This window comes from Pan troglodytes, chromosome 6 (genome assembly GCF_028858775.2).
Source record: "Pan troglodytes isolate AG18354 chromosome 6, NHGRI_mPanTro3-v2.0_pri, whole genome shotgun sequence".
Classification (NCBI taxonomy): domain Eukaryota; kingdom Metazoa; phylum Chordata; class Mammalia; order Primates; family Hominidae; genus Pan; species Pan troglodytes.
In genome coordinates, this window is record NC_072404.2 from 153910611 (window position 1) to 153927809 (window position 17199).

Consider the following 17199-nt stretch of genomic DNA (forward strand, 5'->3'; position numbering starts at 1 on the left):
ACTCTCTTCTGTCTTGTAGAGTTTCTGCCGAGAGATCCACTGTTAGTCTGATGGGCTTCCCTTTGTGGGTAAACCGATCTTTCTCTCTGGCTGCCCTTAACATTTTTTCCTTCATTTCAACTTTGGTGAATCTGATATTTATGTGTCTTGGAGTTGCTCTTCTCGAGGAGTATCTTTGTGGCGTTCTCTGTATTTCCTGAATTTGAATGTTGGCCTGCCTTGCTAGGTTGGCGAAGTTCTCCTGGATAATAACCTGCAGAGCATTTTCCAACTTGGTTCCATTCTCCCCGTCACTTTCAGGTACACCAATCAGACATAGATTTGGTCTTTTCACATAGTCCCATATTTCTTGGTGGCTTTGTTCGTTTCTTTTTACTATTTTTTCTCTAAACTTTTCTTCTTGCTTCATTTCATTCATTTGATCTTCAATCACTGGTATCCTTTCTTCCAGTTGATTGAATCAGGTACTGAAGCTTGTGCATTCATCACGTAGTTCTTGTGCCATGGTTTTCAGCTCCATCGGGTCATTTTAGGACTTCTCTACACTGGTTATTCTAGTTAGCCATTCATCTAATCTTTTTTCAAGGTTTTTAGCTTCTTTGCAATGGGTTCAAACTTCCTCCTTTAGCTTGGAGAAGTTTCATCGTCTAAAGCCTTCTTCTCTCAACTCATCAAGGTCATTCTCTGTCCAGCTTTGTTCCGTTGCTGGCTAGGAGCTGCGTTCCTTTGGAGGGGGAGAGGCGCTCTGATTTTTAGAATTTTCAGCTTTTCTGCTCTGTTTTTTCCCCATCTTTGTGGTTTTATCTACCTTTGGTCTTTGATGATGGTGATGTACAGATGGGGTTTTGGTGTGGATGTACTTTCTGTTTGTTAGTTTTCTTTCTACCAGTCAGGACCCTCAGCTGCAGGTCTGTTGGTGGAGGTCCACTCCAGACCCTGTTTGCCTGGGTATCAGCATCGGAGGCTGCAGAGCAGCAAATATTGCTGAACAGCAAATGTTGCTGCCTGATCGTTCCTCTGGAAGCTTTGTCCCAGAGGGGTACACGGCTGTGTGAGGTGTCAGTCTGCCCCTACTGGGGGGTGCTCCCAATTAGGCTACTTGGGGGTTAGGGACCCACTTGAGGAGGTAGTCTGTCCGTTCTGAGATCTCAAACTCCGTGCTAGGAGAACCACTACTCTCTTCAAAGCTGTCAGACAGGGACATTTAAGTCTGCAGAGGTTTCTGCTGCCTTTTGTTTGGCTATGCCCTGCCCCCAGAGGTGGAGTCTACAGAGGCACGCAGGCCTCCTTGAGCTGCACCGGGCTCCACCCAGTTCGAGCTTCCTGGCCACTTTGTTTACCTACTCAAGCCTCAGCAATGGTGGGCGCCCCTTCCCCAGCCTCGCTGCCGCCTTGCAGTTCGATCTCAGACTGCTGTGCTAGCAATGAGCGAGGCTCCGTGGGTATGGGACACTCCGAGACAGACGTGGGTTATAATCTCCTGGTGTGCTGTTTGCTAAGTCCGTTGGAAAAGCTCAGTATTAGGGTGGGAGTGACTCGATTTTCCAGGTGCCGTCTGTCACAGCTTCCCTTGGTTAGGAAAGGGAATTCCCTGACCCCTTGTGCTTCCCGGGTGAGGCGATACCTTGCCCTGCTTCGGCTCACACTCAGTGCACTGTACCCACGGTCCTGCACCCACTGTCCGACAAGCCCCAGTGAGATGAACCCGGTACCTCAGTTGGAAATGCAGAAATCACCCATCTTCTGCGTCGCTCACGCTGGGAGCTGTAGACTGGAGCTGTTCTTATTCGGCCATCTTGGAACCACTCCTCCGCCGCCCCTCTTTTTTTTTTTTTTTTTTTGTAAAGACGTGGTCTCACTGTGTTGCCCAGGCTGGTTGGAGTCCTTTTTTAAAGGCAAATAAAAATAACCCCTTTTATCTGTTAAGACTCATAAGAAATTGGCTGAAATAGATATTAGGATAGAGGACCAAAAAACCAGGGCTTCTGATTGTTAATTCTCAACCTTCTCCAAAGTAAACAATTTCTATTCCTACTAGAATGTTTCCAAAGAAACACTTAATAAATTTTTACAGAGGTCAAAAATAGTCTACTAGGCAAATTACTGTCTCTCTGAACTTAAATTAGATATGGCCATTGGCTGTTGTTAGTAGTCCATCAAACAGACAACTACCACTTCCTCCTTAATTCAGTGTAGCTCAAGTGTATTTTCCAAATCTGGAACTGACTAGGGCTAGGATCTGGGTTCGCTTTTTATTGAGAATGTAAGTCCATTTTGTAGTATAGCAATTTTACTTGTAAACATTTCTAATTTGTCTGAGACAGCAGAAAGTCCCGTTTTCCTCCTTTTTCCTTGCTAGGTCTAGGATGAGGTTTTTGGTTAGGAACCTTTAAAATAACCCAAGTTCAGTGTGCTCTACTTTTGATTATCCGTCTTCTCTAAGGAAAGCACATACATACCTCCTTTAGAGAAATCTATATTCTTTTATGTAGCTTTTGTTAGAGTGCATTGGCCCACTCATTCAGTGCATCTGTTGGCTCCGATGTTAATTCTCAATAGACAAATAATATGATGCCTTTTAAAAAAATTACCACATACAAAGGGTAAGTGTCATCTACAACACAGCATGACTCTGTTTTGCACAAACTACTTGCAATTCCAACTGTTAAGTAGAATCCCTAAAAGGTGAAATCATATGATTGAGTAAATTATGTGATAGAGTTACTTTATAGGTTTGCTGGACAGTACATCTGTTTTATTTGTGAATGTTGAATTTCATAGACATTTACTGTACTATAGCTAATCTTTCCTTTTTTGTGTATTGTAAGATGCATGAACAGAGTTAAATCCCAGAATATGTAAAACCTGATCCAGGGCCTTGAGGAGTGAGGGGCCACATTGGGATGCAGTTTTTTGCCATAGTGAAAGTGATCCTTTATACTAATAGGGAAAACAGAGTATTTTTAGTTTCAGTAAATTGAGTACTTAGAGATTGTAGTTATTCTAATTTGTTTACCTGGAAATGACCATCAAAGTCTATGTTACATGCCGATACTAATTTTGAAACTATTTTCTTGTTTTCAGAGCCTTGCAAAGGACCATCGCATGAAACTTATGCAACAACAACAGGAAGTGGCTGGACTCTCTAAACAATTGGAGCATGTCATGCATTTTTCTAAATGGGCAGTTTCCAGTGGCAGCAGTACAGCATTACTTTATAGCAAACGACTGGTAAGATAAAGTATGCTATTTAATATACTGTAAAAATGCACAGTAAAACAATGGAGCCGTTGTAATGCTTAAAATTTATTCTGCTTGTGCATCAGTGCTTTTTACCTATTTCTAATATCTATCAAAATATTTTGGTTTTAATATTTTTACCTGGCATAATTTGGGTGTAATTTCAGTTTTAATTTATCATTAATTCCGTTTTTTGTTCTTTCCAAGTATTCACTGTCTTCATAGCAATTGAAGTTAATATCAAGAATAAGGATGATAGTGAACATTTTCTGATTATCTATAGTGTGCCAGGTACTAATTCTAAGAATTTCCATGTAATATTTAAACTTTTACCTCATTCTTATGATATATACCTATTCACCCCCCTTGTACACATGATGAAACTAAGGCATGTGATTATGTAACATGTCTAACATCACACAATATGAGGTATAGCCAGGGTTTATAATATGATCTCAGACATGACCTGAGCCTGTGTTCTTCTTCTTGGTGCTACACGGCAATCTGTAGTGCTGGATGTTTTTGCCACAGAAAAATAGCTCTGTGATTTGGTGAACTATTTGACATTGGTCTAGAACCTTGCTACTTAACATATGACTACCACATCACTTGAGGATTCTGGTCAGGAGATCTGGGGTGGGGCTTGTAAATTTCTAACAAGCCTTCAGGTGACTCTGATGCTGCTTGGTCTGTGGGCTGTGCTTTGAGTAACAAAGATATAGAAGACATTTAGCTACATTCTTAAAAATTCCTGCTTTACATTAATCTTATTAAAGATTCAACAGAGATTTATACTCCGAAGTATACTATAAACCATAGGTTCAGTTCCAGACTATTGCAATAAAGCAAATATCATAATAAGCCAAGCCATACAGTTTTTTTAAGTTTTCCAGTGCATATAAAAGTTTTTATTATAAATACTGTAGTGTAACTGTGCAGTAGTATTATGTTTTTAAAAAAAACAGTGTATATACCTCAATTAAGTAATCTTTTTTTTTTTTTTTGAGACAGAGTCTCACTCTGTCGCCCAGGCTGGAGTGCAGTGGCGTGATCTCCACTCACTGCAAGCTCCACCTCGCCGGTTCACACCATTTTTCTGCCTCAGCCTCCCGAGTAGCTGGAACTACAGGCGTCCGCCACCAGGCCCGGCTAATTTTTTATATTTTTAGTAGAGACGGGGTTTCACCATGTTAGCCAGGATGGTCCCGATCTCCTGAACTTGTGATCCACCCGCCTCGGCCTCCCAAAGTTCTGGGATTACAGGCGTGAACCACTGCACCCAGCTTAAAGAATACTTTATTGCCAAAAATGTTAATCATCTGAGCCTTCAAGAGTCATAATCTTTTTGCTGGTGGAGATGTTGATGGCCACTTGGGGTTGTAGTTGCTGAAGGTTGGGATAGCTGTGTCAATATCTTAAAATAAGATGACAATGAAGTTTGCATTGATTGACTCTTTTTTAGTGGAAGATTTCTCCATAGCATACAATGATAATTTGATAGTATTTTACCTACAATAGAACTTCTTTCAGAATTGGAGTCAGTCCTCTCAAAGCCAGTAGCTGCGGTATCACCTAAGTTTATGGAATATTCTAAATTCTTTGTTGTCATCTCAACAATGATCACAGCATCTTCACCAGGAGTAATTTCTATCTCAAGAAACCACTTTTCTGTGCTCATCCATAAGAAGCAACTGTTCATCCATTCAAGTTTGATCATAGGATTGCAGCAATTCAGTCACATCTTTAGGCTCTACTTATTATTCCAGTTCTCTTGCTGTTTCTACCACATCTGTAATTCCTTCTTCACTGAAGTCTTGAACTCCTCCAGGTCATCCCTAAAGGTTGGAATCAACGTATTCCTAACTCCTGTTATTGTTGATATTTTTGTCTCCTCCCATGAATCACTAAGGTTCTTAATGGCATCTAGAATAATGAATCCTTTCTAGAAGGTCTTTAATTTACTTTGCACAGATCCATCAGAGGAATCACTGTGTATGGTGGCTATTATACTAGCCTTATGTAACGTATTTCTTTTTTGTTTTTGAGATGGAGTCTCACTCTATCGCCTAGGCTGGAGTGCAGTGGTGTGATCTTAGCTCACTGCAACCTCTAGCTCCCAGGTTCAAGCAATTCTCCTGCCTCAGCCTCCCAATAGCTGGGACTGTAGGCATGCGCCACCATGTCCAGCTAATTTTTCTATTTTTTATAAGAGATGGGGTTTCCCTATGTTTTCCAGGCTGGTCTCGAAACTCCTGACCTCAAGTGATCCACCCGCCTTGGCCTCCCAAAGTGCTGGGATTACAGCATGAACCACTGCACCCAGCTGCATAATGTATTTCTTAATAATTATTTCTTAAATAATACTTGAGGCCATGCACCTATAATACAACACTGAGAGGCTGAGGCAGGAGGCTCACTTGAGGCTTGGAGTTCGAGACCACCCTGCGCCACAGGGTGAGACCCTGTCGCTACCAAAAGGAGAAAAAAAAAGACATGAGAATCAGAATTACTTCTTGATTCATGGGCTGCAGAATGGATGTTGTGTTAGCAGGCATGAAAACAACCTTAATCTCATATATTTCCATGAGAGCTCTTGGGTGACCAGTTGTATTTGTCAATGAGCAGTAATATTTTAAAATCCTTTATTTTCTGAGCAGTAGGTCTCAAAAGTGGGCTTAAAATAATAACTAAAATATATTGTAAGTAGATGTGCTGTAATCCCGGCTTTGTTTTCACTTATAGAACACAAAAGCAGCGTAGATTTAGGATAATTCTTGAGGGCCCTAGGATATTTGGAATGGTCAATGAGCATTGGCTTCAATTTCAGGTCAACAGCTACATTAGTCCCTAACGAGAGTCAGTCTGTCCTTTGAGGATTTGAAGCCATGCATTGTCTTCTCTCTATGAAATTTCTAGATGGCATCATCTTCCAATAGAAGTCTGTGTCATCTACGTTGAAATGTGTTGTTTAGCATAGCCACCTTCGTCAATGATCTTAGCTGTATCTTTTGATTAACTTGCTGCAGCTTCTACATTAGCACTTGGTGCTTCACCTTGTACTTTTATATTGTGTATACTGCAGAATGGATGGTTTCTTTCCATAAATCTCATGGACCAACCTCTGCCACCTTAAAACTTTCTTTTGCAGCTTCCTCACCTCTCACAGCCTTCATTGAATTAAAAAGAGTTTTAGGACCTTTCTCTGAATTAGATCTTGGGTTAAGGTTATGTTATAGCTGGTTTGATCTTCTATCAAGACCACGAAACTTTCTTCCTATCAGCAATAAGTCTGCTTGGCATTCTCTTCATTCATGTGTTCACTGGAGTAACACTTTCGATTTCCTTTAAGAACTTTTCCTTTACATTCACAACTTGGCTAACTGGTGTGAGAGGCCTAGCTTTCAGCCTGTCTCAGCTTTGGACCTGCCTTCCTCAGTAAGCTTACTCATTTCTAACTTTTGATTAGTGAGAGTCATGCAACTCTTCCTTTCACTTGAACACTTAGAGACTATTGTAGGGTTATTAAATTGTTGTGTCTGAGACTACGGAGGCCTGAGGAGAGGAAGAAAGAATGGCTAAATTGGTGGCACAAACAGAATATACTATTTATGTTTGCTCTTACATGGGTGTGGTTTGTGGTGTCCCAAAACAGTCACAATATTAACATGAAAGACCACAATCACTATAACAGATTATTGTTAAGAATTACCAAAATGTGACAGAGACACGTGAGCATGTGCTTGCTGTTGGAAGAATGGTGCTGATTTTCTCAATGTGGTGTTGTCACAAACCTTAAATTTGTAAAATTTACAGTACTTACGAAGCGCAGTAAAGCAAAGCTCAGTAAAATGAGGTATGTTTGTATTACTACCTCTAAATGAAGTTTTCTGTCACCTATTCCAAAAAATGGAAGTTCAGAAATTTTCTATACAATTTTAAAATAAGGAAATGTGATTCTGGATAAACTTTATAAAATAACTTCAAATATTGAGTGACATCAGAGTTCTATAACTTTTCTTAATCATGAATTGTATTTAATTCTTAGGATTTGTTTTCCTTTCATAATTATCAGTGCTATAGTCTCCATCCTGAGTCTTATTTTTTCACTAGTTTTAATGGAAAACATCTATACACTATATACCTTCTGTATTCTGTTACTTACATTTTTTTGAAAGTCAAATAGAAAAGGGATAGAGGGAATAGAGAATTGTGTTTTTCAACTTAATCCATCATGAGTATGTATGTGTAAGACACATTCACGCAATCAGATAAGCATTCCGTCAATCTCCTTATCAATTTAAAAATGTGTTTTTCATTCTGTTCTGATTTTGTTTGATTGTATTATGGAGAAAATAAAAATAGATGGGATAAATTAATTTACACAATGAACTGTTGAAATAGGAATGAAAGAGATAGTCATCTATATGATACATAGAAGAAAATAGGAGCAGTGAATCATATAGTACCAGTATTACCATATTCTTGGTTAACTAAATTTTAAAATCCTGTGGAACCCAAGTGAGCATTGATGCATTTCTAGTAGCAGCTGTAGATAATAATTTGCCTGTAATGCATGCAGAGCTGAGGTTCATGATTATTTTTAAACATTTAGAAGATTTTCTAACTTCAGAAAATGTGAAAATCATTATATTGTATAACTCTGTTCTCCAGAGTTCTGCTTTATAAATATAGCCATGTTTACTCAGGTTATCCTTTAAGTGATGGATTTTATGTGCTTAAAAAATGGAAACGAAATGCCTAGCAGCCCTGAAACCTCAAGCTTGGCTTGCTATTTTAAAAAATTTATTTATATTTTACTATATATTTAAAGTGTGCAACATGATATTCTGACATATATGCATATTGAAATTATTGTTTCAGTCAAACAGATGAATATCCATTATCCTACTTACCTTGTATCTATGTGTATGGTAAGAACACCTAAAATCCATAACATTTTTGATATACATAACAGTGTTATTATGGAGGTTTTTTTGGTTTATTCTTTTGGTTTTCTGTTTTTTTTGTTGTTGTTGTTTGAAACAGGGTCTCCCTCTATCGCCTAGGCTAGAGTGCAGTGACACGATGATAGCTCCCTGCAACCTCAAACTTGTAGGCTCAAGCGAGCCTTTTGCCTCAGTTCCCCAAGTAGCTGGGACTACAGGTGCATGCCACCATAGTCCAGATTTTTTTTTTTGTAGAGACAAGGTCTTGTTCTGTCACCCCAGCTGTCTTGAACTACAGGTGTAAGCCACCACATCTGGCCAGCATTACAATGTTATTAACTGTAGTTCTTACTGTGTACACTAAATCTCAATGCTTATTCATTCTACCTACCTGGAAATTTGTACCCTTTGACTTCTCTACATTTCCTACCCACCTAGCCCCTAGTAACCACCATTCCAGTTTGTCTTCAACTTTCTAAAAATATTCCATGTATAAGTGAGATTATACAGTATTTTCATTTCTGGATCTGGCTTATTTCCCTTACCATAGTGTCCTCAAGGTTCATCCTTGTTATCACAAATAGCAGGATTTCTTTCCTTTTTTAAGGTTGGATAATATTCTATTGTATATATCTACTGCAATTTATTTGTCCATGCATCATTGGATACAGGTTGTTTTTCTATCTTGGCCATTGTGAATAATGCTGCAATGACATGGGAGTGCAGATATCTCTACAAGGTCCTATTTCATTTCCTGTTGTAATATACCCAGCAGAGGGATTGCTGGACCTACAGTAGTTCTATTTTTAATTATTTGAAGAACCTCCATATCATTATCCGTAGTGGTTGCACCAATCTGCATTCCCACCTAAAGTGTACAAAGGGTTCCTTTTATCCACACCCTGGCCAACACTTGTCTTCCTTGTCTTTTTGATATTAGCTAGATCCTAACAGGTATGAGATGATAGCTCATTGTGGTCTTGATTTGAATTTTCCTATTGATCAGTGATGTGGAGCATCTTTTCATATGCCTATTGGACATTTTTATGTCTTCTTTGGAAAAATATAAATTCAAACTCTTTGCCCATTTCTTAATCACGTTATTTGGGTTTTTGCTATTGAGTTATGTAAGTTTCTTATACCAGTTGAGCATCCCAACTGAAATCTGAAATTCTCCAAAATTCAAAACTTTTTGAGCACCATCATGACACCACAAGTGGGAAATTACACACATAAGAATTGAACACAACTTGGATTCATGCACAAAATTATTAGAAATATTGTATAAAATTGCTTTCAGGCTATGTGTATTGAGTATATGAAACATAAATGAATTTCATGTTTAGACTTGGACCGTATCCCCAAGATATCTAATTATCAATATACATAATACATAAAATCTGCGTGTGTGTGTGTGTGTGTGTGTGTGTGTGTGTGTGTATCTATATATTCACATAAAAACTATCAAGAATCTTACTGTCTCGCCTTCTCTTCCTGGCATGGAGGCACCAGCATGGTGACTGAGGTCACTGCACATTGGAGAGGGCTGGGGAACCACAACAGGCATGAAGCTGGCAGCCACGGATGTGAAGTGGTGAGGGAGGAATACGGAAGTGGTAAGAAGAATTAGCCAGTGTCATTTGGATTTTGGTTACATTGAGTAAATAAGTAAATGGATTGAATAAGTAAGTAAATATATTGAAGGTAATCGCAGCCAAGTTTCCAGAGAAGGTATTTAGAAAGAAGTTAGGCTAGGAAGGGCCCAAAGATGTGTTGGATTGGAATTAAGAGTACAAGTATGAACTTAGAGTTCTATTTTTATTCTTGGACTCAGATCTAGCAATAATTATAGGTGTATATGTCCATCTGTATGTGTGTATGTATTCGTTGTTGGTGTGCTGCATCCCAATAGCAGTGAGGTCACTTCTTTCCAGATCTTGGTTTCAAAATACCAAAGAAAGGGGGGGAAAGTAAAAGTTGTGCCCAGAACATGTTGTTATACCAGAAAACTACGAAAATGCTCAGAGAATAATGGGGACATGTCAAAGGGAACAGGATTCAGTGTAAAAGGGCTCCCACTGGGAAAACCAAGAACAAATTTGAGGATCAAAATAAGTCACTGTAATAATAAATTATAACACACTGAATTAAATAAGAATACATGAGTTCATAACATAAATCAGTAAACAGTAGATTATTTGGGGGAGAAGTTGATAACAAAACTAAAAGTTATAGAAAGAACAATGGGTATACAGAAGCACATTTGACCACTATCATAGAGGTAATTTGGGAGGACTAATTAGTGGCTGTAAATATGCTGGGTAGAGGATTGATGGGGAACAGAGTATTAGTAGAATCTCAGAATACCTCTTCAACTTTAAGGTTAAGAAATTGAGTAGCAGAATTATAGATCAAGATTAATATCACCAGTGGTATGACAAGTTGACATCCTACGTTTCCTGGCACGTCATCATTTGTGTGGTATTCTTGCCAAGAATATTGTAACTAAGTCTGATCAGGAGGAAATATCACCCAGGTTAAAGGTCATCCTACGGAATGTAAGGCATAAAATCTTCAAAACACATCAGGGACATGAACGAAAGGGAAAGACTGAGCAACTGAAAAATGAGGCAGCTAAGCAACTTATATTCTTGATGGCATCATGGAAAAGACTGCTGAAACTGTTGGCATTTGGATGAAGTGTTTAAACTGGATGGCTGTGTTGTAACAGTTGGTTTATGAATTTGGAATCTGGGATTTGGTTATGTTAGAAGATCTTTGTTTTAGGATATCCATACTGCAGTATTTAGGGAAGACAGGACCTCATTCCTGTAGCTTGCTCTCAAAAGTTTTGGAAAAAGACTAATAACGTGTGTAGGAGCAGTTGGGTGGGCACTGGAGCAAATGTGGTCATAACTTAACACTCAGGGAATTTGGGTGAAAGGAATGTAGGGTTCTTTTACTTTTCTGGCAGTGTTTCTATGATTTCAAAATTATTTAAAAATAAATGATTAAATGGCTATTGTCAAAAAGATAAAGGTAACAAGTGTTGGAGAGGATGTGGAGAAAGGGGAACGCTTGCATCCCGTTGGTGAGAATGTAAATTAGTACAACCATAGAAAACAGTATGGAAGTTCCTTGAAAAATTACATATAGAAGTATCATGATCCAGCAATCTCACTTTTGGGTATATATTCAAAGGGAATGAAATCAAGATCTTGAATAGATGTATGTACTCCTGGGTTCATTGCAACATTATTCACAATAACCAAAAAATGGAATCAGTCTAAGTGTTCAACAGATAAATGGATAAAGAAAATGTGGTACATATACCCAATGGAATACTATTAAGCTTTATAAAAGAAGGAAATCCTGTCATTTGCAACAACATAGATGAACCTGGAGGACATTATATTTACTTCATGATCTCACTTATACGTGGAAAAAAGTTAAACTCAGAGAGAGTAGAATGGTGGTTACCAAGGGCTGGAAGGGATTCAGGGTATTGGAAGGGATGTTGATCAAAGGCTGCAAAATTTCAATTAGATAGGAGGAATAAGTTCACCAGAGCTATTATACGACATGAGAACTAGAATTAATAACACTGTGTTTGTATTCTTGAAAATTGCTAAGAGAATTGATTTTAAGTGTTCTCATCACAAAAAAATAAGTATATGAGGTAATACATAGATTAATTCAACTTAACCATTTCACAGTGTATATTTCAAAACATGCTGCACACAGAAACATATTCAATTTTTATTGGTCAATTAAAATAATGCTTTTTAAAAATAAATTATTAAATTTTAGATAAAACAATTACTAAATTTTAGATAAAACATAGTTCTTAGAATATTTCTTATGGTTAGCATTATGAGTATGATTTATGGTGGGAATTTAAAAAGGGGAAATTTGAGGGAAAGGTATATTGTTTTGACTGCTGCCTGGTAAACACTTTGCTACATATTCTACCTAGTCCCAAAATAAGTTATTTATTTATTTATGTTTTTAGAGACGGAGCTTCCCTCTGTCACCCAGGCTGGATTGCCTCCCGGGTTCCAGTGATTCTCCTGCCCCAGCCTCCCAAGTATCTGTGATTACAGGTGCATGCCACCACACCTGGCTAATTTTTTGTATTTTTAGTAGAGACGGGGTTTCATGATGTTGGCCAGGCTAGTCTCGAACTCCTGACCTCGTGATCTGCCCGCCTTGGTGTCCCAAAGTGTTGGGATGACAGGTGTGAGCCACCGTGCCTGGCCTATACATATGTTTTAAAAGTATAGCCAACGGGATTTGCCGACAGGTTGAATATAGGGTGTAAGGAAAAGAAAGGAGCCAAGGACTTTAAGTTGTAGGGAAAAACAGTATTACCAATAATTGAGATGGAGCGGGTTATAGGAAGAGTACACCTGAGGATAAAAAGTACAGTCATGTGTTGCTTGATGACGGGGATGCATTCTGAGAAATGGCAATTTCGGCATTGTGTGACATCATAGGATATACTTACACAAACCTAGATGGTTTACCCTTTTGCTCTGATCTGTACAGCATATCACTGTACTGAATACTGTAGGCAGTTGTAACATAATGGTAAATGTTTGTATATTTAAATGTAGAAAAAGTACAGTCAAAATACAATACAAAGGATTTAAAAATGGTACACCATGGAGGTTGCAGTGAGCCAAGCTGAGATCGCACCACTCCACTCCAGCCTGGGTGACAGAGTGAGAGTCAAAAAAAAAAACAGTACACCTGTATAGGTATAAGGCATTTACCATGAATGGAGCTTGCAGGACTGGAAGTTGCTCTGGGTGAGCAAGTGAGTAGAATGATGAATGACTGTGAAGGCGTAGGACATTACTGTACACTACTGGGGACTTTATAAGCACCTTACTTTTAGACTACATTAAATTTATTTGAAAATATTTTTTCTTCAATAATAAATTTTAGCTTACTTAAGGAAAGCTTACTGTAACTTTTTAACTTTATAAACTTTTTAATTTTTTAAATGTTTTGATTTTTGTAATAACCAGTTAGCTTAAAACACAAACACATTGTACAAATTCTTCCTTATATCTTTAATTCATAAGCTTAGGTATTTATTTGTTTATTTTAAAACCTTTTGTTAAAAACCAGGACAAAAACATACACATTAGCCTAGGCTTATCCAAAGTTCATATCATCAATATCACTGTCTTACATCTCCACATTTTGTCTCACTGGAAAGTCTTCAGTTCTCATCTCCTATTATAATAATGCTTTTTCTGAGACTATCTCTTGAAGGACTTGGCTGAGGCAGTCACTTTTTTTAGTAAGTAGTAAGAGTACACTCTAAAATAATGAGAAAAAGTATAATATAGTAAATACATAAACCAGTAACATAGTCATTTATTATCATTATGCAACTGGCAGCACTGTAGGTTTGTTTACACCAGCATCACCATAAACACTTGAGTAATGCCTGGTGCTGTGATGTTACAACAGCTCCAGCATCATTAGGCAATGGGAATTATTCAGCTTCATTAATTTTATGGGACCACTGTTGTACGTGTGGTCCATTGTTGACTGAAACATTGCTATGTGGTACATGACTACATATGAATGTAGAGGAAGGGAGAAGTCAAAAAACTGAGCCCTGGGCATTCCAGCACATAGCGGTGTGGGAGAGAGGAAATCACCAACAATGGAGACTGAGATTGTGCACTGCCAAGAAGCAGAGGAATCCCTGCCCTTACTGGGGAGTTCAAAAACAGGTTGGCATTGGAACCTAAATCTATTCTCAGTGGCTCCAAAAGAGTAGCAGCTAGTGAAACAAGGGAAAACCATGGGATTATAGTGTGCTAGAAACCAAATGAAAAAAAGCATTTCCATGAAGGCAGACTGACCACCTGTGTGAAAAGCTACTACAAGCCTGAACATAATGGTTTCAGGAAAGAATGGGCAGGGAAGAATAGGAGACGGTAAACCTAGAGGAGTCTTTTGAAGAGTTTTGCTGCAAAAGAAATGGGGTAGTTGATGATGGGAGAAAAGGAGTAAAGAGTTTTGTTTTTAGCTGGAAAAACTTAAAGCATATTTATATGTTGATGGGTGTGATCCAGTAAAATGGGAAAATTGGTGTTAACAGAAGAGGGATGAAAATTACTGGGCAGGCAAGACGGGGTGTGCTGTACTGCACAAGTGGAAGGCTGGCTTTAACTAGAAACATGGACATTTCATCATCCATTGTAACAGGAGGGGATATTGACTGAAAAGTGGTGGAAGTTTGTGGAAGATCTTTGATTGTTGCTAATTTTCAGTGAAATGCTAAGCAAGTACATTAGCTAAGATTAAGAATGGGGGAGGAAATACTGATGATTCAAAAAGAAAAAAGAAAGTAGGAAATAGTTATTTAAGAAAGTAGGGAAGTGAATGGACTAGAGAAATGTCATATGTTAGCCAGTCAGCCTTAATGGCCTACCTGAAGTAAGTGGTCATGTGTTTGAAGTGAGATCAGTTCAATTATATTCAGGCAGAATGTGGGATTTAACCAGGGTAGGTTGTTTTATCTAGGGCAAACGTTGAGGAGAGTGAAGTGAGCATACATAATTGAGTGAGTGAGAGAAAGAGGAGTTGATGATGTGTGTGTGTGTGTATGTGTGTGCAAAGTCTTACAGGACCTGGTGGGTTTGTAGGATTATTGGTATTTGGGCACTAGAGGAAGTGAATCATTTGGTTGGATATTGAAATCATCAAAAATTGCCACAGGACTAATGTTGGAGATGGTAATAGTGAACCAAGAACTAAAATCTTCAAGGACTGAGGGAGAATAAGTAGATGTTCATTGATGACTGCAGCGTGGAGGAAAGTGGATGGTGTGGTGTGATGATATGAGATTCAAAGCTGGTTGTATTCAGGGCGATGGCGGGAACAGAACTGTAACAAGGAACAAGGAGAACCACCTCACTCACAGGCCCAGTTCCATTTCCTAAACAGACAAATTTGTATTCCCTGTAACTCATTAGCCCCTAGTCTTCTGAATCCTTTTCTAAGAGAGTAAGTAAAATAAATGAAAGCATTAAGATACATTAATAATTTTTATTTTACAAATATTTGAGTTAGTGATTCTGCAGAGTTTTATTAATAATTCAAAAAACTGACTTTAACCTGTCACTTCAAAATAGGTTCAATAGTACAGCTGAGTTACGCCTCAAAACTTTTTAACTTGTTTTGGAAAGAAAATTGTGTTGTATGTCCAACAAACCTATATATGATTGTTTATTGTGTATTGATGTACATACCAGAGACTGTTTTTGTATATTTACTGGGCGCTTAATAAATTATTTGCCTAATATTTAGTTATCTCTCCTTTTTCTTCTAGATTACATACCGGTTACGGCACCTCCTTCGTGCAAGGTGTGATGCATCCCCAGTGACCAACAACACCATCCAATTTCACTGTGATCCTAGTTTCTGGGCTCAAAATATTATCAACTTAGGTAGGCCATTACCATTACATACATTTCTCAGTGGCATTTGTCTGTAAAACTCAATGATTATGACATGTTACTGAAAATATGTTCACTTAGGCTGGGCACGGTGGCTCACATCTGTAATCCTAGCACTTTGGGATCTCTCAAGGATCACTTGGGCCCAGGAGTTCAAGACCAGCCTGAGCAACATAGGGAGAGCCCATTTCCACATAAGATTTCTAAGTTAGCTAAGGGTAGTGGCACATGCTTGTAGTCCCAGCTACTTGGAAGGCTGATGCTGGAGGATCGAAGAAAATATGTTCTCTCACTTTGAAAACGTTTTCATTATTTTGTTTTAAAAAGACATGTTGTTTCTAATAGTATTTCATTAACATATGTATATGGTAACAAATATACATGAATATAAACACACATACATGTACAGCTGATAAGAAAACATTCTATAACATTGACTGACAGGGTGTCTAGACTTAGGGATTTAGGTGTCCTGTCCTGTCCTATTCCCTCAACCCCCCAAATCTGGTTTGTTCTCTTAGCTCTAAATTTATCAGAATGGGTTAACTTGACTTGTCATTGATAAAGGATTTTTGATATCCTGAAAGTTTTATTTTAAACTACTATATTTTTATTGGCTTATCTTTACAACTGTTCAATAGGAACCTAATGGTTCAATCCTTTATCTTGCTTAGGGAAGACTTTTAGTTTTCTTCTTTTGCCTGATCAGGTAATAGTTATATAGATATCTTACTAATTGAAGTAAAACATACATACTGACAAGTACCCAGATCTTAAGCAATCAAGTACTGCATAATGATATCTCAATCAGCTAACTGCATCTATGACTTATAAGTACTGTTTTTTTTTTTTACTTTATCTTTCGTATGTTTAGATACACAGATACTTACCATCGTTTACAGTTGCTTACAGTATTGTCCAGATAATTCAGTACAATTACATGCTATACCGGTTTGTAGCCTAGACTCTACCTAGCAATAAGCTATGCCATATAACCTAGGTGTGTAGTAGGGTATACAGTGTAGGTTTACATAAGTAAACTGATGTTTGTCTAAAGATAAAATTACCTAAATGACACATTTATCAGAACATATCCCCGTCCTTTAGCAACACATAACTGTATTAGAACTCACTGAATTATCACAAAAAGAGACTGTCATTTTGGTAACATTAGGAAGAAAAGTATCCTTGCAAGCAGTTCAGCAGAAAGTTACTACTTTAGCTTCTTTATTGTACTATTTGCTGAGTAGAAACACCTTTTTGCCTTCTTTCTTAATTTCTCACAGGGAAACTATACAAACAAATTTAAGAATTCCCTACACATTGTCTGTTTATCAACAAACAATATTATCTTTGATGATTTTGGTGGTGGGTCGGGGGTGCTCGTTGAATTTGTTTCAGAGTCATCAAAGATGGTTTCTTATCCCCAACACTAGATTCTGGGTAAGAAAAGAAAATGGCTGGAGAAAGAGCCCATACTCACCAGGAAAGGAGGAAATAGGCAATCTAACCCATAAGGGAAGAACAAA

The 17199-nt window shown here is 38.0% G+C and overlaps 1 protein-coding gene across 6 annotated transcripts in view; it reads left to right on the forward strand.

Annotated features, from left to right (window-relative positions):
* TRIM24 (tripartite motif containing 24) overlaps positions 1–17199 on the forward strand; it is a 127878-nt gene that overhangs the window by 77479 nt on the left and 33200 nt on the right. For all 6 annotated transcript variants that reach the window (XM_054655230.2, XM_054655231.2, XM_016945511.4 and 3 more), the window contains 2 exons: positions 3085–3231; positions 15544–15661. In XM_054655230.2, the coding sequence (XP_054511205.1) occupies positions 3085–3231; positions 15544–15661 (265 nt within the window). The remainder of the gene's footprint in view (positions 1–3084; positions 3232–15543; positions 15662–17199) is intronic.